Source organism: Podarcis raffonei, chromosome 2, assembly GCF_027172205.1.
Source record: "Podarcis raffonei isolate rPodRaf1 chromosome 2, rPodRaf1.pri, whole genome shotgun sequence".
NCBI classification, from domain to species: Eukaryota; Metazoa; Chordata; class Lepidosauria; order Squamata; family Lacertidae; genus Podarcis; species Podarcis raffonei.
In genome coordinates this window covers 84,349,305-84,376,031 of record NC_070603.1, presented here as the reverse complement: position 1 = coordinate 84,376,031, position 26,727 = coordinate 84,349,305, and the positions used below count along the sequence as shown (strand labels likewise).

Genomic DNA, 26,727 nt, shown 5'->3' with positions numbered 1-26,727 from the left:
TATTTCACTTTATGAAAAAAATGTGAAGGGAAGATCTGTCCACCTTAACCAAGGGATAATAATCTGCTTGTTTTAACAAAATGACCAAAAACATCCCAGGTCCTTGGAAAGAGAACATTATCACTTACAATGAACAAAAAGAATTTTATTGGTATATATACACACAGGAATAACAGAGGTATTTGAATAATCAAATATGGAATGTTCACGAGAGTTAAAATAAATAATAAAGATACCCAGATGTGTCAGTGCTAACTCTAGCACCACTAAAAGGAAATGCCCGAACAGCTTTGACTCCGATGGGGCCATCCCAACAGAGTCTGTACAGGTTGCTACCACCAGAAAGTGGTCAATATTTCTGGAATACAAAGAGTCACTATAGTGCTTTCTACTGCTTTGCATTCTAAATGTTTATTCACTGCTTTCATCTCTTATTTCTTTAATAATAACTATTAAGTTTTGAAGTCCAAAAACATAACCCGTGTCTTGGCCCTCATGCACCACGCTATCTTCTCCGTAATACCTGCAAGTTGTATGGGCAAAGTCTATCATTCGAACATCAACTGAGCTAGCAGTAGGCTTATAGGCATATGCGCCTGCCGATTCATCTGAAGACTCCTCTGAAAGGCCTTCAAGGTCTTCTGGATCAGAGTCCACAGCTACCTCTTGTAATTCCTTTCCATCATAAATGATGAGCAAAGAACTGGAGTAAAAGCGGTAAGATTCCTGTTTCTCCAAGACTGATTTTAATTCAGTCAGTTTCTTTAGAACAGGTTCAAAGAGTTCTCTTCGCAGGTATTTCCCATTATGAAAGAACTGGTAAAGTGCTTCTTTAAATCCTTGGACCGAAAGCTTCCTTCCATGGTATTTATTCATAAACATTAACTGGCCAGAACCTGGCTGATAAACCTGTAGAAAATACAAGGCAAGAAAAGGACTTGTTAGCACTGAATGAAACAGTAACTTTGAATTAAAACCCTCAAGAAATTATATGCTTCAGAAGAGATGGAAAACTTTTCAAAAGTCTTCTGATATAGCTGAAGGAAGTCAGAGGTGGAATATTCTAACTGCCAAATCATTCATATATAACACGTTTTAATTCCAAAGCAGATTCTTAAGGTGTATATTATTGTTTTTCCACTGATGAAATAAGACCATGGAATTTAAGTAGGATTAGAAATTTACTTGGCCACTATTTAAAAAGTCAAGTTACAACATGCATAATGGCATTTGGTAACTCAGGCCAATAACAGCAGTATCATGCCTATGCTTGTTAATTCATTTTGAAAAGCTACTGGTGGCAATCTCATGAAGGGGAAAATGGCCCTTTAAATAAAATTATTGTGTATGTCTACACCACAGAAGAAATCAACAGCTTGAAGCATATAACTGAGACAATGAAAATATATTTTAACACACCATAACAAATCATATTAGTATCTGCTAAAATGGTAGCAAAGATTAATGAGTCAGTCCTTGAAGACTAAACTGAAATGACGGTACAAGCTGGCCCTCAAATGGATAAAAATTAAGCATGGTGACTAAAACTAGGATCTCTAAAAGCAGAAAGAATGAACTAAGAAACTACTGGAGCAATATCCTGCAGCCTGAAATAAGGAAAGGGACTATGAATACCATGTTTATACCTTCCAAGCATCATTTGCAAAGGAGATGCTGCTGTATAAGGGAAAGCACAGAGATGTTTACCACTAAAAGTAACAAAGGAAAGGAAAAGTGGGATAGATGACCTCTTCTAGTTGTACAGGAAGATGAAAAGTTCCTCTCTCATAGTAGTCATTCCATTCAAACCAAGCTTGCATGAAAGGATGCATAGAACCAGCAGAGAAGCAAGGAGCCCTAACTAATTTTATTGTCCATACTGCCCCATTCACTTGCATCTTTCACTTACAGGGAATAACTAAACAGCCAGGCAGAACAGCTAACTGCTATCACCTACTCTACCTCTGGACAGTGAAAATGCCTGCAGTGAAGGGAATAAAGTGCACACGGCTAGGCAACTTCCACCCAGCTATCAGTCCTTTTGAGCAATATGCTGCGATCAAAGTCAACGTGAACAGCCACAATGATCCAAAGGGAAAAGAAGCAGCTTCAATGTAATTTTATTTATTTACTTTTAAATTGCAAGGTGTCTTAGAAATCTTTCCAGAATGAAAGGTGAAACAAACAAACAAACAAACACCCAAATAAATAGTAACAGCTTGCCTTACAGTTACAATCATGTTATTTGTGAAAGGAGCCTTCCTTTGGCTGTTTTTATGAAGTGCGCACACTACAAAGACTTGGTGCAGACTAACATAAAAAATCCTTAATAAAAACTTTTTTTTTTTAAAGCAAGGGTGCAGCCTATTAGTATCGTGAATAATTTGCAGTTTATCTGCATTCAAATTTAGTCTTTCAGGACTCCAGGACAGAATCTGCATTTAAAATAAATCAATCAATCTGCTAGTACAGTGGTACCTCGCAAGACGAAATTAATTCGTTCCGCGAGTTTTTTCTTCTTGCAAGTTTTTTGTCTTGCGAAGCACGGTTTCCCATAGGAATGCATTGAAAATCAATCAATGTGTTCCTATGGAAACCACCTTCAGACCAGGTCCGGGGACAGTCTGTCCCCCGACCTCTTCTGAAGGCTGGGGGGGGGGGACAAGGGCTTTTCTTCCCACCGCCAGCCTTCAGAAGGCTGTTCTGAAGGCTGGCGGTGGGAAGAAAAGCCCTTCTCCCCACCTCCCGCCCCGCAAGCTCCGGGGACTTCTCCGCTGTCCCGGGGGCTTTTAAAATGCTGGCGGGCGGCAGCGAAGGCTTCGCTGCTGCCCGCCAGCATTTTAAGATCGCCCGGGACAGTGGAGAAGTCTCCGCTGTCCCGGGAAGGCAGGCGGGGGGAGCAAAGACTTTTGCCCCCCGCCGGCCTTCAGAAGAGGTCCAGGACCTCTTCTGAAGGCTGGCGGTGGGCGAAAGTCTTTGCTTCCCCCCGCCTGCCTTCAAAAGCCGTCCGGGATAGCGGAGAAACGCGCTGCGCTTCTCCGCTATCCTGGGAAGGCAGGCGGTCCAGGACCTCTTCTGAAGGCCGGCGGTGGGCGAAAGTCTTTGCTCCCGACCGCCAGCATTTTAAAAGAGGTCCCCGGAGATTTCCCTATGGGCTTTCTTCTTGTGAAGCAAGCCCATAGGGAAATTCGTCTGGCAAAGCACCTCGAAAAACGGAAAACTCTTTCTTCTTGCGAGTTTTCCGTCTTGCGAGGCATTCGTCTTGCGAGGTACCACTGTATGGGAGGGAAGAGAATGCATTGCTAGAGAGGATTTTTGAGTGCATGCTTCACTCCATGCACATGCATGTGGAAACGAACTCTCTGTGATCATCTCCCATATTGGATTTCTTAATCAAGGACAGCCTGATGGTTAAATAGCAAATTCCATGCATGGTGAGAGAAAGGCACAGTGGCTCACTTTCTCCGCTCTTGATAAGGAAGAGCATTGCTCTCAAGTGGCCCATCCGCCTGATTACAGTGATACTGCCACGTTCTGGAGCTTTCTTCAGCAAGATGGTGAATAAAATTTAAAATCTCTCAGCTAGAAAAGTAGGAAGTGGGAAGGTTACAAAATTGCCTAAAATGAGTAACACCACAATTTTTTTGAATTAGAGAAAATAAGGAGGACACCATTCTTAAATTGCCTGAATTATATAATGAAAAATGTACAGCGCCACTGCACTTAATTCTACTATTTGATGACAACTGTAATCGGTAGCTCACAAAATTCAGAACAGTGCAATGCTTGCCTAAGGAAAGCCAGAATTTTTCCACTTGAAGAAAACGCAAATAGAAATTGGTTTCACTCAGTCTAATAAGCAGAAACTATTCATTCCTGCTCTTTCTGAAACTCACCTGCATACCACAAACTCGGACTCCTATAACTGCTGAAGTGCTCTGCTGACACTTCCGGATCTGATTCGCCTTCTTTTCTTCAGATGCATCATCTCCATGCTGCCGGGTTCCCATCTTGAGATCTAACACACAAGGCACCTCATAACGCGAGGTTAGGTTTTCCAGTAAGATAAATTCTGTTTAGTTAAGGAAAGCTCAGAAGAACTGTGGCCAAAATTACTCTTATACTTGAAGCCGAATTAAAGAAATGTTCCACCAATAATTAAAATTCTCAATGTTGCCCCTATGATTAGAACTTGTACAACTTAGCTTCACTATTAATGACTGGCATTTTAAACTCATTGTTATCCACCTTTCACTACAAGGTCTCGAGGCAGGATACGAACATTCAATAAAATATATTAAATACCTTACTTGGAAGACAGAAATTACTATAGTGCAAGGGGGGGCACAACCCAATCTAAAATTACTCATCTGCTCCCAGATGACAAATGAAAAGAGTCTGGTGATGGTGCCAGGTAGAGTGCTGGCCCCTTTGCCATGGGGAAGGAGTTCCATAACGGGGCATATGGGGGGGGGAATACAGAGAAGGTCCCCACAATACCACTACCTCTCGGGCCTCAAATAGCAGTGCTCCCCTAGCAAGGCCTCCCCTGCTGATTTTAACAGTCAGGCAGGTCTGTATCATAAAATGCCTTGTTTTCCACAAACCAAAGAAAAGCATTGTTCTCTGAGATGATGGAGATTTAGGACAGAACCTATGAAACAATCAATTTGGCTTCAGCAAGCTTTTGCTCTGACACATAACTCAGGTATAACCTTGGATAAACTATTCAGCTGCTCTTCTCAACTGTATAAAAATATTCTAAACTATCCCAATCAGGTATTGATGGTAAGTTATCAATATTTCAGACAACTCCATCAGAAAATTTCTCTACAAAAAAATTCTCTACAAGGTTTGTGCCGAGAACCTGCATATTTTCACTGAACATTTTTCAGTGTTCTAAGGGTTTAATGTCCCCCTGGAAAAAAACCATTAGCAGTTCTTATACAGTGGTACCTCGGGTTACAGACTCCGCTAACCCAGAAATAGTACCTCGCGTTAAGAACTTTGCCTCAGGATGAGAACAGAAATCACATGGCTGCGGCAGTGGGAGGCCCCATTAGCTAAAGTGGTACCTCAGGTTAAGAACAGTTTCCAGTTAAGAACGGACCTCCAGAACGAATTAAGTAGAGACAGTAAGCTGCTGGCTCTGTCACTTAAGATAGCATTATTTTTCTCCATACAACTGAACAAAAAAACATACATACTTCTTTGCGCCGATTAAAAAAGCAAACCAAGATACATTTGAACTTGTGATCACGAGAGGTAGAGATTAAGACCTCTGGTGCCATTTGAGGAAAGAATGCTGGTGGTTCCAACATAAAGAAACAGCAGAACTTTACTTCACTGGGTCTATCCACTAATTAAAGCATGAGGTTCGATTTATAAAAATTAGACGTGCACTAAGGAATATCTTGGTTTAAAGGCACATCTGTACTCATACCACTGTCAGCACAGATCACCCCTCAACAGAATGTACTGGCTTAAGAGGTAGATTGGCTTGGACTGCAGCATGACCAACATGGTTCCTTACATAATGCAGACAACAGAACTACCATCAATATCCTCCACCAACTGCAGAGATTACACATCAATTGCGGGCTCCTGTAAAGGTAAATGGTCTGCAGATTTATGTAGCATCAGCCTAAGAACTATGTGAGAGCCTGAATTCCAACAGCAGAAAATAGTACATTGTAGTCACTTCCATCAGCCAATGCTGAGAAACACAAATTTGGTCTAAAAGTTCCCGTTTGAGTGACTTGTCACATTTGATATTTAACTATTCAGTTCCTACGATAATGTGGTTCTTGTTCAGTTGTCATACATTTATTTGCACAAAGGATACTATATTGATTCCGATGTTTTGCATTTTCCTTCATTCGCTTTAACTGCTGCTGATGACATTTCATACTCCAAGGATTATGGTGTTTAAACTGAGAACTGACATTTCCTTTTTTCTCCACACTGTAATACAGCACTTCAGATTTCTTCAGCAAGTCGAATTCTTCCTCTAACTTATGGCTGAAAAATAAGAACCAAATCTTAGTATTAGTGGTCAAGTGGAAGTATCCTAGCCTTTCAAAAATCATTTGAAAATATTTGTGCTCCACTAGCCTTCACTCGTGCATTGCTTACAACTAGCCTATTTCACAATGATTTTTAAACTGAAAAGTGGTATCCACTATCTTTCTTATATTAACCAAGTAATTTGTCCCATGGTTTCTCAGTCAAGCCTTCACCCATGTTTTTAAAAGAGTACTGGCATCCGATGAGCACTAATTCTAGTCCACAAAAGCTAAATAAGTAAGTGCCTTGTTTGTAAGGTGCCACAATATTTTTGATTGCTTTTGAAGCATCAGCCTAACATGGCCTCTTATATATATTTCTGAAGAGCATTATTTAACAGTTGCCACAGTTTATAACTTTCAAGATTCAAATGACACCATGTTCCAGATATTCTTCTCCTACTGAAAATGCCTCAATCTAATCCTGAAATCAATAAAATTAAATATATTGTAGAAGGCTTGAAAAACTAGAATTTCAGAGCTCCTTACTTAAATTTGAAAAATGACTTTCTAGGCACAAAAATTACAGTATACAACCCTATCCAGTTTTACCACACTAATTCTGTAGTTTTATACAGTTATCTATAAGGAAACCCATTAAATACAATGGGAACTGCTTCCAAGTAAAAATGCTTAGGATTGCACTGCATTTTTATTATTATTATTATTATTATTATTATTATTATTATTATTTGCAATTCATGAGATTTGAGTGTACACAGAAGAATCATGATATTAGCTTTTGCTTTGCTTACTCTTTTTTTAGTTACCTTTTCATTTTCTCTTCTTTTCGGTGCTGTCGAACCCACTCCTTAGTTAACTTTTCATTTTCTAGCAATACAGTCTTTTTATTAGTCCACCGTAACAATTTATTTTTAGGTTCACATTCAGAATTATCTAGGCTTTCCAAGTTATCATGGTCCCCATTTAATGGATATGCTATTAGACACAGGTTTCCGTCTTCATCCTCTTCAAAGCTTACCGATACCACACCTTCAGAGGAAAAATAAGATATACAGTTAAAATTAAAGAAATGAGAAGCATATACAGCTTACAACACAATATAATTTTGCACTAAGAATATAGCAACTTTGGTTTTTCTCTTACCCCAGTCCTTAGTTTTTTATCTTGCCACAGGCCAAAACTCATCTGTCAACCTAACAAATATCAAAACATCTAGACAAAGTGACACCTCACAGAGAAGACAATTTATCATGAAGACAACACATTAATGATACAGGAGATTCTTCTCGTGAGCAGAATCACATAGGAATCAAATAATAACAGGAGACGTTTTCAATTATTGAAAATTTTTATTATTTTCTTTTTTAAAAAATCTGACTTATCTGTCCCTAGAAGAGATGTAAAACATTGTATATTTACATCTTGCAGTGAAATGTGCCCTGCACAGAAACACCAAAAGCTTTAAGTTTTGCTTAACAGCAAAGCTAAAAGCACTTATCCAAACAAATGGCTTTCAGGAGGGTTAATAGATTCCAGGGAAAAGGAAAGGCTTGCAAGAGCAGAGCAAAACAAGAACAACATCACACATTACAACAGACAACTAATTCAAAGGGTTCCACTTAGAATCACCACGTTTAATTTTACAATTTTTATTTTCCTTGGGGGAATATATTTTATTGATTTCAGTTATGTAGCAGTCTTGCAAAGGAAATAACAAAATGAAGTACAAAACAAATTTGACTGAGATACATCAAAACATGGTGAACTTTGAAAGCATTTTTGCTTCCTCATCTCAGAGTCTCTAGAGCATTGTCTTATGTTTTGAGAGTCTTAGAGGAAAGTTCTGACAGTGCCATATAGGAATGCTATGGCAGAAGTTGTAACAACTGGCTGAATGGGGCTTTTTTCTCAGTCCTCTCTCTTTATCCTGAAATCAATCAATCTGTACATTCTTGCCGCTCATCACTAGAGTTCTTGGCGAGAGACTGGCACTTCTGAGAAGGGCAGGCAGCTCTGGGACCTACAGTAGCAAGGGTAGGGAGTGCGGAAGCTCTGACTGACAGTCCTGCTGCCCACACAGGAAAGAGCTACAGGAAGGGGGGGGAAGCCAGCTAGAAAATGGCCTTTGACTTTATCCTGGAAAAAACAACAGAGATGGACCAAATGAGGCCCCCCCTTACCCCTGAATCCCTCCCACACATCTCCAAAAGAGAAAAACCACATATGCTAGTACAATTTATTACATTCTATCAAACATTTATAAAGTACATTTTCATCTATTCATTCCAAAAGCTTGTAATGAGAAGTTTTCAAATGTTTCAGTAAGCGTGCACATCATATAGCAATACAACTAAGAGACGTCTCTTAGTCTTTTAATTGGTGAAATAGTGGTTGCTTTATTCAGTGAATAAATATAATACAATGTAAAAAGGTAATCAGATTTTTAAAATTCAGGTATCTTTAATTAAATTCCAGTATTACCTCATTCAAAGTTAAAAGTTTTGGTCAACTAATGCAATGCTAAGAACTGGAATATCTACTCCCACATACCATCTGAGACATTCTCTTCAACGGTATTTCACCTTTTGCCTACCTAATGACCGCATTTTTTCCCCATCTAATTAAGGGCAAAAACAAGCTGAATATGTTTTAACAGTAAATTTTAACTTCCCTGCTATGCTGACCAAATTGTTAGAGGTAGAAAAGAATCCAAAGAGCCACAATAAACTTCTGTGAGACAAGCAAATCTTATCCAGTTTATTTTTTGTTTTGTTTTAAAAAGTGCACACATACATACAAATCAGAAAGAAGCAGCACATTATTACTGAAAACATTTACAAGCTATTATCAATATACTATACTTACCTACCTGTGCCTAAGGCCGATCTATAGGCTATCATCAGCCGAGTTGTTCTACTCTAATGCTGTTAGTCAGCCCAAAGACCCACTGGCAAGCATCTCCACCCTGTATCTGCACAGCCTGGCTCAGACAATATCAAAATGCATGAAAAGAAACCCCCGAAAATCTCTTCAGCATAAGAGACTTTAGAGACAAAACAGCACATTGGGATTTACAAAAGGAATACAAAAGCCCAACCCCCTTCTAAGATTGGTAACATACCTTCATACTGAGGAGTGAATTTACGCATTTCTGTAGGAAGGGTCTCATAGAACAGGTGTTCTCGCTGGATAAGGGGCTTACAGATGGTCTTGTCATTAAACCGGAGGACACAGGAGTGACCTCCAACCTGATGAACAAAAGGCTCCAGCAGGACGCCTTTGGAATAGTGCTCCACTTCCATAGCTCCAAATGCCGGGCTCATCCTTGTAGCACATTAGACACACCAATGTGGCAGTTGTGAAGGCAGCTCACACAGAGATCGCTTCTCCAGTATATGTTTATTCCCGCTAGAAAGTCTATGGAAACAGAAGAAAATCCCTTTTCGTTTAGCAACGTTGTCTGAAAGAGCACAAATAACAGATTCTTTCGCAACCGAGAGTGAGAGAAAGAGAAGTGAAACTCTCCGCTCTGAAGCAGAAACTGAAAAGAGCCAACAAGCTCTAAGCACTGAGACAAACAGGAGTGAGGTCATACCATAATCTGCATACCACGCCTCTCACAATTTTAGCCAATTGGGATTAGCACACAGCTACTAGGCGTGCCTATTACGAAGGAGCAGGGAGAATGTCAGTGCAGAAAGTGGAAGGGGGAGAAGCACTCGCACTGTTTCTCTTGGCTGTTCAAATCTGCTAACCCTTGCAGCATTTTATTATCAGCACAATAGTCCACAGGGCAAAACTGTAGATAAATGACGCATTTCCACTCTTTTCTCTATATCATATTATGGATACCCATCTAGCCTTCTAAAGCCTGTCATAGATAGAACATGCAAATAACATTGTAAACCAGTGTTTCCATTTGATGCTTCCTTTCTTTTAGTCTGCATGCATACATACACATGCTATTTATTACTATTCGTTTTAAAAAGAAAGAGCCTGGCCACAACCTAAACTAGCCTTTGAAAAGAGTTCCTCAACACCACTTTGAACTCCCCAGGTAATAAAGGAGTTTGCAATTTAGCTTTTTGAGCTTTTAAAAGAGGGGTCCCAGAAGAATAAACACAAGCATTTTCCATTTAATTATTATTTAGTGAGTTTGTATTTTGCACTTTAACACAAAGGTTCTCAGGATGGTACTTAACAATATATTAAAATATACAAATCCATTTAAAAACATATAAACAGCAAATATAAAATGAATCAGAATGTCAAATTAGCTTTTTGAACTCAAGAGTTTAAAGAAAAGCTTTAGACTTCTGAGAGCAGCTTCCAAAAAGAGAACTAAAAAGAATTCATGTTCAGAAAATTGTGCATACATAGATCACACAAATAGACAGAAATTCACAACCCCCCCCTCATTTTTAAAACACATGAATACCTATTGTGCATATTTCTATAAAAGCAGTATGTTCAGCATTGCTTGTTTTATTCTTAGCAACCTTATCTCCAACTTAAACAGGAGGATAATCTTAAAAGTTTACTCTGTATCTACATATGTTTTTCTCCTTATAAGATGACAAACATTATATTGTACAGAATTATAGTAGTCTTCAAGACTGAGAATCACACATTTAGAAGCTCAATGGTCTGTTTTGATCATCTTGAGAAAGAAAAGCAGAGATGAGCTAAATCCTATTTGCAAATATAGCAAAGGTCTAATATAGTTTAAGATTTGTAGCTAAAAATAATGTGACCACTGGTTCTCCCATAAAGAGTGTTACATGAACAATCATGCAGCTAATTCTGAGAGACCACAAAGTGTTCTAGGTCGCAGACTTATTTTTAGATAGACCCAAGTATAGGATCACAGTGCAAAGCTGTGCAAAGCGTGTCATTTTAGAAATAAATCCCAGAATTCAAAGATGCTTGCTTCCAAGTAGGTGTGCACAAAATTTATCTTAATAATTAAATGGCAATGGATTGCAGAAACAAACAACTCTTTTTTATAAAAATTGATAAATTTCTAGAAGTGTATGTGTGCACATGCACAAACATACACAGACACACAGGATTTTAAACAATAGATGTGTATGTGATACTGATAATATTGAACTTATTAGCACTGAGGATACTTAATTCTTTTTAAGAAACATCTTAGATCGTTTTCAAATTTTGTGCATTGTTTTGTTGTCTGCTGCCCTCGGTAGAGTGAACAGAAATTTAACAAAAGCTTGCTGGACCATAACAATATTATCATCAGGAACACTACCGGGTGAAAATACAATGTAATCCACACTTAACAAAATATTTTGAGCTCAATAACTTCATACCTGTGATACTACAGAAGATAAGCAATGAGTATGGCTAATGTTAACTCTTAATGGCTTACTGGTGTGAAGCACATTCTGACTACCTAACTACTATTGCATCCAGTCCATTTCTGCAACACACTTCTATCCAGAAGATGGCACTATTTTTCCAGTTCCAATGAATTACTCTACGATAGCAATACCCTCAGATAAAGATGCATCCAATAATCACCTACTCGGGGTAAGATGCATTGGGTTGTATTCCTACTCAGAATAGACACTGAGTCTATTTTTAAAATATGGCAACCCTAGCTTACTTCCAAATAAACAAGCTATTGAAATCATGACAATACATTCAAGAAATTTTGCTCTGTCATCGTAACAGAAAATGCACGCATGTGTGCAAACACAAAGACTTTGTCAAAATAATCTCTACCTCTGATCCTCACAGAAAAATGTATTTGCTACAGATTTCACCTGATACGCAAACGAATGCCACTCTCCACTCTTCCCCAGCGAGCTCATTAATTTTTCAAGCGCTTTCACAATTTGTTTTCTTTCGTATATGTTCAGAGCAGTCCACAGAGGATGCTGAACTGTGTGTATTTACAAAACTGCATTCTCTTGGGTATCACCCAGGACATGATTCAACAGGCCCCACCTTCAAACATGAGCATAAAAGCTGTCTCTCATACACGGGCATGCATAATATTCCAGTATTATGCAACAGAATCTTGCTTTTGTTCTTCATGCATTGGTAACCTCCTGCTTACACTACAGAAAAACATTTCCTATTAACATGCCCTTGAAAATGGATTTGAAAAGCATCACAATTAGTCCAGATGTTGCAGTCCCTTATTTACTGATGTGCATTAAAGCAGTTGTGACTTCATTGGTTGTCTTTTTACTTCAAAGCACAACTCATAGGTGCTGCTTTTTTAAAATTTAACTTTGAAGTCCTAAACAGCCTGTGTCTTGCATACCGCACCACAGAGCATCTTCTCATACATACTTCCTCACATAATATCTGGCATGGGCTCTACACCTTTTCACATGCTGTCAAGATCTAGAAGTGGAGCTGGCCCTTCTCTGGCATCTACTCTTTGGAATAGTCTTCTCTAGGAGAGCAGACATCACCATCAACATCACCTCTCTTCCTTGAATCCTTTCCATTGGGTAGATGACAGTAGATCACACACACCTGAGAGGGAGAGGGGAAAAGCAGCTGGAGCAGGCCCTGAAGTAGTCTTGGCCTCCCTTCCCTGGAATTTTACTTGTGATTACATTATTGTTCCCATACCAGAGCGTAATGCCTCATAGTGACCATATGGTGAAGCAGAGATCTAAATCACAGGCTTCACAATTTATAACTTGTGTGTTTAACCACTTCACTAAGTTTTCATGGTTCATGGTTTTATTTACTGCACATTTTCAATCTAGACACTGTGTTACCTATACTGATCTTGCTGGTCAGAAGTCCATGTGTAAGCTAAGAGGGATTAAAAACAGTCCCTGTGGGGCTTGCAGCATACTTGACATTTAAAAAACCTGTCTGAATGCAGTTCAAGGCAATCCTAAACTACTAGATGTCCCTAGGCAAAGTTTTGTTATGTACAGCTTTCCAATGATCCATTCCTGCTTTAGATCAAGGTAACAACGGCATCTTTATTCTTCACACTTCCACCCCAAACAGGATTTTATATCTTTTCCCTCATAATACCATTTATATAACTCTAAAGGAAAAGCGTTTTAACTCCTGCTAAATCTTCTGAGTATAAAACATAAAGTATTTTAATTATTAACAATCTTCCCAAGAACATAATGTCCTACTTAAATATTGAGATGTAGAAAATGACCCATGTGCCTGGGAACATGGAGTTCAATTACTGAAATACAACAAATGCTTTTGTTTTGGCAATCGCCTTTCTAAAAGTCTTCTTTTTTCCCCCCAAAATGGCTAACTCTCTCTACTTCATTTTCATTATTTCTGCTCTCTCATTTCTGCCTAACTACAAGTTATGCCCTTAATGAAAAAAATCTTAAGTATTTATTAAACTATCTAGAAAATTATCCAAAATACTGGCTATGCACAGTCTCGAGCATTCAGCATTTAACTAAATGCATCCTTGAAATACAAAACCTAGAATAAACATTGGGTGTTGATATGAATGGAGCCATTAATAGTCACTACTTTAAAAAGAGTAAAGGGAATCTGAATTGAGGTGGGAATTTTTAAAGTTTAAAATTTGCAAAACTCTTGCTTTCCCAATGAGCAAGCTACGTGAGTGAAACTCCTTCACATCAGTCTCCTTCCGTCCCTCTCTTTGTTGGCAGACTCTTCACAATACCAAATTGCCTATCTCCCCTCCCTCACTCAATTATTTTGCTTAAATGAACAGACCTCATCAAGGAAGAGACTGGATGTTGAGGATCAGAAAGTTCCCTGGTACTTGGGACACCTACAATAAATATTTTCCAGCTACTTCTTACAATGATTTTCTTGCCCTACTAGACTAATATGTTCTGGTTTTTCTCTACACATGGAAGTTCCTCCTGAGAAGCTGAGAATGCAGTTTATTCCCAAAGTCATTCCCTTTCATTTCATATGAACCAGGAATAATCCTCCGGCTTTACACTCACAATTGCTAGAATTACCATTCCACACATAAACCTGCTTTGGGAGAGGCGAGAAATCCATCCATAATACTTTTATCTATCCTTTTGTCCAAAGGATCAGGGCAGTAGAAGTGAATAGCCTCACAGCCGCCCCAGTCCCCAGAAGACATCTCTAGTCACCTTCACGGGATACCAAGAACAGCAGAACATTTCAATGTCCCCATTCCTAGCTTCACAAGGAGCAAAAAGTAAGTACTGACTTAACAGGGAGCCCACATTATCTAGATATATTTTGTTTCAGAAAGTTTAGTTTTTCTAGTTTTAGAGATCAAAATCTATGCTAAATACCAACAGACTTCCAACACTGGATTTCATAACTGGATGGAAATCCTACTTCAAGTCCTATTACTGCATTCATTACGTCAGTACCAGCAGCATTATGTATGAATGGAAATTTTTCAAGAGGTTAATAAAGCAGAGCTCCCATAAGAAATCAGCATCAGCAGCAGGGATGGAAGCAAAGTTTCTCTTGAGAGAGAAAATACAAACAAGTAAAGCAAGAACACAATGATGGAACAGTGCAAAGAACAAAAAGAGGTCAAGAGAAAATAGAACTGTTTATTACATATTTGCCAAAAAAGCTTATTTTTGAGGCAGGACGTGTAGAGACTATTTCAACTATTTAAAAGCATGTGATCCTTAAATCTCCTTGATGGAAGTTAAACCTAAAATTAAGCATCACATCTTAACCATGGAAAATGGTGAAAGTTTTATTATCAGTCTAGAACACACACATCCGAAATAAAATGTCACAGTACGGATGAATGCTGTTTGGTGGCTTGCAATTCAAAAGAACAAGATCAGCAGAAATGTAAGTCTATTTTTTGCATAATATTAATCAAAATAGTCACAGTCACAGTAGATAGAGATGATTGCCTCTGAAAGTATTGTAGAACTAAAACCTGCACTGGGGTTAATAATAATTAGGCTTCACGCATCATTAGCTGTACAAATGGAGAGGGGCAAAAAGAGGAAGGGCTTCGTCATGCTGATTGCTGGACTCATAATTGGGGCAAGGGAGGGGGAGAAATCAGCTCCTTAACTTCTTCAACAACCAAATGGCACATAAGCTTTAATACACTATCATTTTAATTACAAAATGATCCCCTCTTATATAAAGAAAGATGAATTATTAAAAATAACACCAAAAAAAGAAGTCAAATATTTTCCTTGTTAAAACTTTAAAAAGTAATTTCAGGAGATCTATGACCATATCATGATTACGCTGCTCAGCTTTTATTTCCATTGTACTCTCACAGGACACCTGCAGTCAGCAAAGGACATGCAAACAACATAGTTAAGTAAATGCAAGGTGAAACCTTTAAAGAGCAGTGTATCAGTCTAGAAAACTGCAAGATCACATTAAAGGCAAGAGGGCAATGACTCCTCTACTATCTAATTTATAAACCTTACATGTAGATATTACAAGAACTGACCATATTTGGTAAATGACAAGAAACGTGAATTCAGACAAGACAACCTCAGATGAATTTTGTGAAAATGTGAGAACAGATAAATAGTATTTCACATTCCTGACATACACAGGTAATGTCACAATTCTGTGACATTTGTTAGGGTTATGATGCAGCTTTAACTATTGCACACGAATCCATGCATGCACAAAGCCGTTAAATGAACAACGATACAGTGGGTGAGGGGGGAGCTCTGGCCTTCCAGATAATGTTGGATTGCAACCTTCAGTCAGCATGGCTAATTGTCAGGGTTGATGGGAGTTATAGTCCAACAACTATTTGAAGGGCTGCAGATTTCCCAAGCACCTGTTGTACAAGATCAGGGTAAAATAAAGTAAAAGCTCCTCTATGATATAGCTGATTTCTTAATTGCATTGCAAGCCAATGCACATTGTGTAGCTGACCAAAAAAATAATAATAATCTGTAGAAGATCCAGTTTAGCATCTCTGCATCTTGCACGAGAGATTAAAATTTTCCATTGTAGGGTAAGTTTTTTTCCACTGTTCCCATGTTCTCTTTCACTTCTCCTCTTTAAAGGTTATTGGATTTTGAAACAATGCAGGAGTAGGGTGTGGACTCCGTATCTGAACTGAATGTCAGTAGTTTGTCACTTAATAAATTATACATTTTAAAACATACCATACTGGACTTTATTTAGTAGCATCTAATCAATTTCGATTTATCTAGCAAAATATTTCTTCAAAAATTTGCTTTCCTCTTCTAGCACAAACTATACAAAATACCAAGACACAAAATGACTTGGTTAAAATTGTCTGTAATTTGATTAAATAACACAGCTTGGACACACTTTTAAAATATACCTGCGCCAATTATTTGGCGAATATCACCAATCCCACCCTTCGGAGAGCTTTCACCATGGCCCGTTTTCAAACCATTCCTACGGCCTATTTGTCAGGCAGATATGCAAAAATCCCAGTAGAGCAGCGTATATGTCCTTGTCATATGAGAACCAAAGAGGATCTCACACATTACATGTTGTATTGTCCCATCTACTTGGCCTTCAGGGATGCGATGTTACAAACTATTCCCAAATCAATAGCCAACTCTGAGGACCAAGTAAAGTTTTTACTGGTGGACGCTGATCCACGGATTTCTCACGTGGTAGCGGTCTTTGTGGTGAAGGCTATGAAAACTAGGGTATGGTTCCTGGAGGAAATGGTGAGGTCCCTCCCATTGCTCTCCTAACCTGTTGCTGTATCTTCTTTCCTGAATGGCGAGGTTTTTTGGGTAGTTTCCTTGCTGGGACAGCATGGCATGAATTTTAGCTTATTTTTATAATTTTATTGTTTATTTTTGAATAATGTTTTATGGTATTTTGTGTAAAGGCATGGACCTCACAAATCTAATAATAAACTTGGTGAAAATTTTAAAATATGAGGATCCCCCAACCCAACAAACACTCACCCTATTGGACACCCCCCCCAAAAAAAATCATTCAAACAAAATGTAGCCTTAAGGTTTTGGAAAGATGCTTGCTTGTTGTGTGTTGGTTGGTTCTGTCTGCAATGTCCAGATTCTTTCTATTATGAGTTGCCATAATGAGTGTACATCTACTTGCATTAGGAAGAATGCAATACAGTGGTACCTTGGTTCCTGAACAGCTTAGCTGTCGAACGAATCGGCTCCTGAATGCGGCAAACCCAGAAATGTTACAATTTGCGAACGTTTTTTGGAAGCCAAACATCCGACACAGCTTCCGCTTGAGTGCAGGAAGCTCCTGCAGCCAATCGGAAGCCACACCTTGGTTTCTGAACTGTTCTGGGAGTCAAACGGACTCCCGGGACGGATTAAGTTCAAGAACCAAGGTACCACTGTATATGTGATAACAACAACAGAATACATTCAGTTAACATTATTGTTTGTGAATCTAACTGATGGCCCATCGTCCCTGTTGCAATCAATACATATTGAAATTAATCAATCTTCTGCTTTAACCATCTAACAGGGGCAAGGTCCAAAGTGGCAAACAGCCACAGGAGAGGGAGACAGAAATACATGTGCCCAGCCTATTTCTACTACACCTAGGGGAAGGGGAAAAGAAAGCACGAAAGAAGTATGGACAAGTCCAGGTAGGCATAGTTAAATCCAACCTGAATAGATACTTGTAGATACTTATTAAACAGTTGTCACAAGTAAACTTTATTTTTTTTAATTAAAAATCAAGCCCTATTAAGACTGGTACAAAAAGTAATCAGACAGAACTGGAAAATCTGAAAAACAAGGTAATGATTAAGGTTGCTATTGTTTTCAATACCCTTGTTAGAATGACATTAGAATACCTGCCAGGCATTTCACCAGAATGTAGTTATTCTGTGTGATTTTATAATATATATATATATATATATATATATATATTTTCAATGGTAGGACCACACCCTTATTCTTACTTACACCTCTTGAAATAGTTCCAATATATGGCACCTTACAGTTTTACTCATTTACAGCCCTACTGTGACTCATTTCCTGTTAACTTCTAGTGATTGCTTCTACTAGTCACAGCAGTTTGCTACTGATTTAAATACTATACAATGGGCCCACAAACAACACATAATATACATACGTGATTGGGACCTGAGGCATGCAACCGAAAAATAAATACAGTAGAACCTTGGTTTTTGAACGTAATCCATTCCGGAAGTCTGTTCAACTTCCAAAACGTTCAAAAACCAAGGATCAAAGGGCTGTCAGCAAGTTCAATGGGGAAATTTGAGAAATGCGCCTCAGAAGTGATCCGACTTCCGAGATCCGTTTGAAAACAGAAGCATTCACTTTCAGGTTTTCGGTGTTTGGCTTCTGAGACGTTCGACAGCCGAGACGTTCGGAAACCGAGGTTTGACCGTACTGTATTTTTCCATGTATAAGATACCCCTATGTATAAGATCTCTATTTTTTTAACCCAAAATTAAGAAATCAGTATTTAAAACATGAAAACGGGCAACTTTTTTTTCATTTAGAGTGCCAGGGAGAGCTTTTTTTGGGAGATTGCCTTCAAGCCCAGCAGAAAGTGCCCAGGATCAAAACAGGCGGGCAAGAGAGGGAGAAGAGAGGGGGCCTGTCCGTTGCCCTCCCGCGCTTTGTAGCCTAAGCTGCAACCTGCCCAATCCTGCTCTGCACGAAGACCGCAGCAGCAGCGCCCAGGTCCTGGTTTCAGAGCCACCAGAGCTGGGAGCAATCCAGGAGTGCTCGCAGCCAACCGCATCTCCTTGTACAGGGCAAGATGAAGCAGGTGGGTACTGGAGCCAGAGAAGCCACCCCCTCCCCTCCCCAAAATAACACCTTCAGTGTGGATTGGCAGCCGCACAGCTTAAGTCACCAAACTTTGGAACTTTGGAAGGTCAGCTGAAAGATTAGGAAGGCGGGCAGAGTAGAGTCTTTCAGACAGGGCGACGAGGCGTCCTCTTCAGTGTCGCATTAGAGGGGCTTCTACAGGATACCTCGTGAAGCTTGAGCTTCATGCACCAGGCTCACTCCTGGCTGAGGGGGAAATAGTGCCTCTGAGCATGAGCAAAGCGCCTTTCCCCACAGTGTAGCCTGAAAGCAGTCAAGCTTTCCAACCCTGCCCCACATTCACATTCTGTGTATAAGATGACCCCCAATTATTGACTGAAAAAAATCAGCAAAAAACATTGTCTTATACACAAGAAAATATAATAAATGGGGAGGAGAAACCAGTTATGGAAATACCGTATTTTTTGCTCTATAAGACTCACTTTTTCCCTCCTAAAAATTAAGGGGAAATGTGTCTGCGTCTTATGGAGCGAATGCAGGCCGCACAGCTATCCCAGAAGCCAGAACAGCAAGAGGGATTGCTGCTTTCACTGTGCAGTGATCCCTCTTGCTGTTCTGGCTTCTGAGATTCAGAATATTTTTTTTCTTGTTTTCCTCCTCCAAAAACTAGGTGCGTCTTGTGGTCTGGTGCGTCTTATAGATCGAAAAATACAGTAGCTCTTTGAGCCCTCCAGTCTCTAGGAAGGAGGCAGGAAGGCTCTTGAAGCATCCCAATGCCTGGTTAGCAAGGCAGAGGGCAAGGCCCGCTCCAGACAGGTAGGGATGGTCACACAGGAGGGTAGTTCCAGGGTTTGCTGGCTTTATGTGATTTTGCCTTTGCATACTGGCCTCGGAACCAAACCCTCATGTAAGTGGCAGGCCTACTGTATAGAGATTTACAACTAATGGAAGGCAGTACATAAAGTGGCTTGTAACACCAGTTACAGAGCCATCTGCTTAAGAAAAAAGTCCTAATTTGCCTGAAAAAATAATGACACAGTCAGACCTCCTTATAAAGAGAACAGCAAAGGACTCTAATATAACTTTATTTTGTGCTCCAGCCTATCTTCACAGCCCTAGTTGAGTGATTCCCTCATAAATTTGACATGTGATAAGCTTATTACCTTTGCCATCATGCCACCCACTCTTTGCCATATGCATACTGAGGGGGAACATCTGTAGAGGAGATCCTATGTGTGTAGGTTTTCCCCCTGCAGCCAGGAGGGCCTGGCTTAATAGACTACAGTATAGTGTAAGCATAACTTTTATATGCGCTGGGAAACAAAAAGCATTGTGTGTCTTGCTTTATTGTGATATTCACTTTATTGCAGTGGTCTGGAACCAAACCCACAATTCTCCGTGGTATGTAGTTCTTATACTGACTAGCTGGAAAAAGAGTTTAGGGACAGAAGAAGCTTGATGAAGCTGGTCCTTTTCTCTTGCTGTTGGAATGACTGCTGCCAGTTAAAGGAGAGTAGGTCTGGTGGAGATGGGTTTTTCAGGCATAACTGATGGACTGGCCCTGCTTCCCATTATCTCTCACTGTTGCAGCCTGCTGGAATGGAATGTGTATGCATCATCTTTTAAAACTACTCTGGATGCTTTTGAATGGGTGTAACACATAAGCTCAAGGTCTCGTTTCCCAAAAAGTTGCTACTGCTGTAATTTGTGACCAGCCATAGCACTGCCAGGTATTCCCACCAACATCAAATACAAGCTCTTGAATTTCCTACTTCTTGGGATGGGGCTGTAGAACAAGGAGTACTTAGACGTTATGTGGGGCACCAATGCTTTTTTCCCCCACAGAAAATAGTTCATTAAGAAGAATTAATGGATGCCAACTGAAAATACAATATAATGCAAACTTGGCAGTTTCATTTCAAAGTTTTTAGCTTTCTTTACTAAACACAAACATGGAAAATTTGATCATTGCAAGTGTGGGGAACTCTTTTCAGTCTGAGAGCCACATTCCCTTCTGGACAAACTAGTGGGGTAGGGTCAGAGGCCAAAGTAGGCAGTGCTATTAAAAGTTAGTTTCACATTCAAATCATGCAACCAGAAAGTCACTTGGATGTCTTAGACAAGCCTCCATTGTACATGTGAAATATGGAACTAATAATACTGATCAATCTTAAGAGAGCTGTAGTTGCTAGGATTACTGAAATAATAGATATGGTGTGTTTTAAGATGAATACAAATGTAGAGTGTAGTAGCCGTGATATAAATGCCTATTCAAGGACAGTCTGATATAGTAAACAATTCTTATCGGGGGAGGAACTGTAGCTCAGGGCACATACTTTTGATGAAAAGGGTGCCATATCAAACTGATATCATTAGTGTAAAAACAAATCACGTAGCGAGTAGGGCACCACTGCCAGTCAAAGTAGTAGGCAATACTGGCCTCAACTGATAAATTGTCTGACCCAGCTTAATGTTCCTATTACCAAAGCACTCACACTGATCAAAAGGCCTTTGGTTTCCAAAAGGGATGGAAGATGGCATGCTGAATATTAACTGAGAAGCATGTGTCTATAACAAATATCAGTTGGGCATCCAGAAGTTAGGCTGCTCCCAGGATCCTAGGCTATGCACCTCACCTTTCACAGCATGTGTAATTTCATCCATCATGTTACATACATGCTACTTCGGCAGGTCCACTCCAATAGCAACTTCAATGCTTTCTGATTCAGCATTGTTTATTCTATAAATGGCACCACTGGAAGACATAATCTGGAATTCTGAAATGTAGGGCAATTGGTATGCTGATGACACACAGCTCTATCTCTCGTTCCATCCTCTAACCACAGAGAAGTTGTAAAAACTCTGACTTGGTATCTGGAGTCAGTTTTGGCATGGATGGGAGCAAACAAAATGATCCTTAATCCAGACAATGACAGAACTCCATCTGAAGGACTAAGTATGCAGTCTGGGGGTACTCCTGGAACTAATTAGATTATGTAAGCAGGTAAGAGTGCCTTTTACCAGTTTTGTCTAGTTGTGGTCTTACTTCGAAAGCATGGATTTGACTCGTTTCTCATGCACTAGTCACATCCATAAATCACAGTAATCATCTGGGCTGGTGCAACGTTGTCTATGTGTGGCTGCTTTCAAAGTTTTAAAAGTACAATTGGTACAAAGTGTATTTGCCAGAATGTTAGTTAGTGTGTGGGACATAACACATTGATATCAACTACATTTTTTTCTGGCCTCAAATTGAAGTGTTGCCTTTAGTCTTTAAAACCCTCAGTGGCATGGGACCACTTCCATCTACATGAATGCGCTCATTCCTTAAGAATGGTTTCAGGGGCTCTACTCTCCAGTTCATCTTCATTGGAAATATGGCTGGTGGGTATCAGGTACAAGGCCTTCTCACTGATGGTGCCAGTTCCAAAATACCCTCTTGGGGAGATTGGACAGGCTCTACTTCATCTCACTTTAGATTCTGTGAAACTTTTTATACAGACATCTATACTACTACCTTGCCCATTCCAAATAAATGTAGTCGTACCTTGTGAGTGTTCCGATTTTCGAACCCTCTTTTGGAAGCCGAACGTCTGACAGGGCTTCCACAGCTTCCGATTGGCTGCAGGAGCTTCCTGCAGCCAATCAGAAGCCATGCTTTGGTTTCTGAACATTTCTGAAGTTGAACAGACTTCCAGAACAGATTCCGTTCGACTTCTGAGGTACAACTGTAAAGGGGTGCTAAAGTTATCTCTAGTTGAAATATGGCATCCTAGTCAAAACAGATATGCATCATTTTATTTATAAAGTATTTAGCAAGCTTGTTGCAATGGATAGCAGAGACATTAGTCTCTCCAATCCAAGTACCGTATTTTTCGCCCTATAGGACGCACTTTTTCCCCTCCAAAAATGAAGGGGAAATCTGTGTGCGTCCTATGGGGCGAATGCAGGCTTCCGCTGAAGCTTGGAGAGTGAGAGGGGTCAGTGCACACTGACCCCTCTCGCTCTCCAGGCTTCAGGAAGCTATCAACAAGCCTGGGGAGCCCGCGAGAGTTCCCGCAGGGCTCCCTAGGCTACGGATACCAGCCTGCTGCCCGGAGCGCGGGGCGCTCTGCAGTAGAGTGCCCCGCGCTTCAGGCAGACACCCACAGCCTCAGGAGCCCTGCGGGAGTTCCCACAGGGCTCCCGAGGCTGCGGATAGCAGCCTGCTGCCCGGAGCGTGGGGCATGCTGCAGCAGAGCGTCCCGCGCTTCAAGCAGACATCCGCAGCCTCGGGAGCCCTGCGGGAGTTCCCGCAGGGCTCCCTAGGCTGCGGATAGCAGCCTGCTGCCCGCAGCGCGGGGCGTACTGAAGCCATGGCTGGGGGGGAAATAATTTTTTTTTCTTTACTCCCCCCCCCCCCAAAAAAGCTAGGTGCGTCCTATGGGCCGGTGCGTCCTATAGGGTGAAAAATACAGTAATTCAGCTAAATGGATTATGAAAATGCAAGGGGGTCATACAGCCATCTGTGTCATCACCACCATCTCCAATGGGCTCTATGGTGTGTGAGGGGGATGAGGGATCCCTTCATTGGCCATCAGTGTTCAAAATCAGCTAGGTGCGTTTTGTGACAGGCGTAGGTCCAGTTGCAACTACATATAAATCTCTGGATACCAGGCTCACAACTGGCATCTCCATCTGGCTGACCCCTCCAGCTTTCTTAAGAAGGTAAGCAGAAAAGCTTATTTACTGCATTTATATCCCTCCTTTTCCTCCAAGGTGTACATGGTTTACTCCCCCCTCCTCAGTTAATACCCACAAACACTTTGTGAGATAGGTTAGGAGGCTATGACTGGCCCAAGACCATCCAGGAAGCTTCATGACTGAGTGGGGATTTGAACCCTGATCTCCCAAGCCCTAGTCCTACACTCTAACCACTACACCACACTGGCTTCCTAGAGTACTTCTACTATGGGGAAGCTATATAAATTAAGTAGGTAAATAAATATGGGGGAAACAGTCTGAAATATTTTCATTGAAGCTTGAATTTGTTTTGTTCTGGATTGTATTAGTTGATGTTTTAATGTGTTGTTAACCACTTTGAGATTTTCTCTTTAAAATATAAAGCAGTATAGAAATGAAATGAATAAAAATTGTAATAAAAAACCACATTGAGGAAAAAGACATCTAGACATTCCATTTTGACAACAGTAACCTAGGTTTAAGGCACCATTTGGCGATTAGCTTATATATCTGAGTTTCCTAACACTGCCCAAATCCCACTTTTAATAATATCCCTATTTGTAGAAACTACTACTTTTTGCTTCCTAGTGAAGTCAACGGTTAAAAGATGGTGGGACCGTCTTGTAGTTTCACCCCATCCATCAACAAGATATCCACCTTTACTCCCTTAAACATGCAAGGGAAGGATCACTGGTGGCTGTGAAGTGACTGACAGACAGCTATAAGATCTTGGCTCTCACATGCCAAATATCCCCAATGACTGTGGGGAACTCACATAAGTAAATTTGGATTATGTAAATACTTCACCTCAAACAACAGAGTACTGCCCCTTACTGGCAAAGGGGGTATAAACAACCAAAACAATCCAGTTAACTAAGATGTCAATAGCATTTATTATAAACTGACTACGTGCAATATATCTCCGTTAATTTCATTTATAAATCCTAAATCAGGGACTGAGAACCTGTGGCCCTCCAGATGTTGGAACTTCAGCTTCCATCAGCCCCAGGCAGCACAGTCAATGGTAAGGGATGGCAGGAGTTGTAGTACAACATCTGGAAGGCTACAGGTTACCTACCCCTATCCTAAATAAACTAATTTGCCAATTTATGTCCAGCTTGTCCTTCTATATCATACCTTATCACATATCAGAAGAATGTGGAAAATATGGTGACACGGCCAATGTAATGATGGTTGACAGTCTGTTGTCTAGAAACTGAAGGAACACTCATAACTGATGGAAAATAACCACTCCTGCTCACTGCACAATGGAGCCTTGAAGTACTCACTGGTGACTTAAGCTGTTTTCACTATAACCATCTGGCGAGAAGGCTGACATCTTTTGTCAATGATTAAGATATGGTAGCCATCTTCATGTATTTTGTATAATTTGGATAATTCTGTGCCAGGCTATAAACTGGGATGCTTTTGAAAGCTATTAAGGTTGATGTGGTAAAGTTAATAATACACATCCCCTCAAGAGGCCATGGACCACCATATGCATTTCTATCAACATTCCGGAATCGCCAAAGCTTCCTGCAGTCTCCTGGCAAGCTACTTCACTGGTTGCCTTCTGGTTACAACTTTGTTCACATAACATTTCAGCTAACTTTCAACATGACTGCTAGCAATCACTGAACTTCTTCCATGTATTTGTTTTCTTTTACCTACATTTTTGCACACTTTTGAGCAATTTGCTCTGAAAAAGCATTCTAATAAAATGTTAAGAGCTGTTGGAGGAAGTTATTTGGGAAGATACTGACTTATTTTTTGCCATGTTAATAATATGCCAACCACAGCAAGTCTGTAGGGCATGGTGTGCTATAAAATCAGGCCAAAACATAAGAAAATTACATCAGAAATACAGAACACCATGATTGTGTCATGTGCATGTCAAAACAACCACAGTACCTCAGGCTGCTACTAATATTTTTTCAGGGCAATAAAAGGTCTTTCAACACACAGTGTACTGCCTGGGAAGAAGTCAATTAGACATTCAATTAATTAACTACAGTAATGGGTTACTACAGTGTAAGATCAAGATGTTCCAAATTCATGATACAAATCTCATACAAATACACCAGGCAGGTGCAACATGTGGAGAAAGAAAAAAATCAGGAGGGCATATACAAGTACCTGGTTAGTCATCCAGCTTATTTCAAAATTGCAGAGTAACAATGAGTCATGCATTTCCCATCACAATAAAAGCTTTAAACCACACCCACCCAGAAGTTCAAAGTACCTCACCATTTTATGACCTCCTGGCCCTATGAGAAAGGTTTTCTAACCCTGCGTACACCTTCCGATAAGGGAAAGATAAAGGAAAGAGAAATCTCACCCAAGGAGAGAAGGATGACGATTCAAGTGTTAAAACAAACCCAACATAAAAGTGCATGTATAATAAAAACGCAATAAAGGGGGGGGTTTGAAATGTTCGCAGCAATTTTCTCCTCCTGCCCACCCCCGCCCGACCATTTTCAGTTTGGATGCCCGGTGATGCGGGCCCACATCACAAGCCAAACGCAACACTGAGCGCGAGAGAGCGGTGCTCAGATATACCGAGCGGCAAACCAATTCCTGCCGGGTAGAAAGTGGGGAGGGGGGATTGCAGAGAGACAAACGGTATGCACTGATACCTGGCTGGTACTGTGATGTGTGGAGTTGGAGGGGAGGTTAGGGGGCACATCAAAGGCTTCGTTTTCTCATCCTACCCCTCTCCTAGAAGCATCCCTTGGAAGCAGCAAGCCTCCCTCTAAGTCCGCTGCCTCCAACGACGCTGCCACGGCGGGGCTTTTGGGGTTTCAACGGCTACAGGAGCCGCAGGAGCCGGTTACCTCAGGCGCAGGTTACCTCGCCTGAGGACGACGGGAGAAAGCAACGTGGTGCCGGGGGAGGGCGAGCGGGTGCGGATGTGGCAACCGGCTCCACCCGCAGGGAGAAGGGGCGGAAGATGGTGGCCCTGCGACCCAGCCGCCGGCTCTTCTCAAGCCGGCATGGAAGGGACCTTTGGGCTCCTATCCCGAGACGGGATGAGACTCCTCGGTTCCTCCTCACACCTTGAGACACCCAAGGGTGCGAACGGTAATGTTGGTGGTGATGATAATAATAATACAGTAATAAAAAACCGAGAGATGCGGTTACCTGCCAAATAGCTCCCCGCCAGCAGCGGCTTCGACTCTTTTGTTTCTCAGAGGCCAAAATGGCGGCGCCGAGCGGGGCGGCCCTTCCCCCGCTGGCAGAGGGTAGGGTCCGCCCCATGCATCTCCATT

General features: G+C 40.7%; 1 protein-coding gene across 1 annotated transcript; it reads right to left on the bottom strand.

Moving 5' to 3' along the window:
* Nucleotides 1-124: 124 nt before the first annotated feature.
* Nucleotides 125-26,727, bottom strand: IP6K2 (inositol hexakisphosphate kinase 2). Its single transcript, XM_053377930.1, has 6 exons — nt 26,600-26,727; nt 9,151-9,446; nt 6,836-7,058; nt 5,846-6,021; nt 3,897-4,072; nt 125-909 (listed from the first exon to the last, which is right to left on the bottom strand). Exons 2-6 carry the CDS (start codon nt 9,350-9,352, stop codon nt 412-414), a joined length of 1,275 nt encoding a protein of 424 aa, XP_053233905.1. The 5' UTR covers nt 9,353-9,446; nt 26,600-26,727; the 3' UTR covers nt 125-411.

Coding starts and splice junctions, on each gene's coding strand:
- IP6K2 (XM_053377930.1), bottom strand. CDS start 9,352: ATGAGCCCGGCATTTGGAGCTATGGAAGTGGAGCACTATTCCAAAGGC. Junction 7,059..9,150: donor ATTCACTCCTCAGTATGAAG/GTATGTTACCAA, acceptor TTTCCTCTGAAG/GTGTGGTATCGGTAAGCTTT. Junction 6,022..6,835: donor AAAGAAGAGAAAATGAAAAG/GTAACTAAAAAA, acceptor CTTATTTTTCAG/CCATAAGTTAGAGGAAGAAT.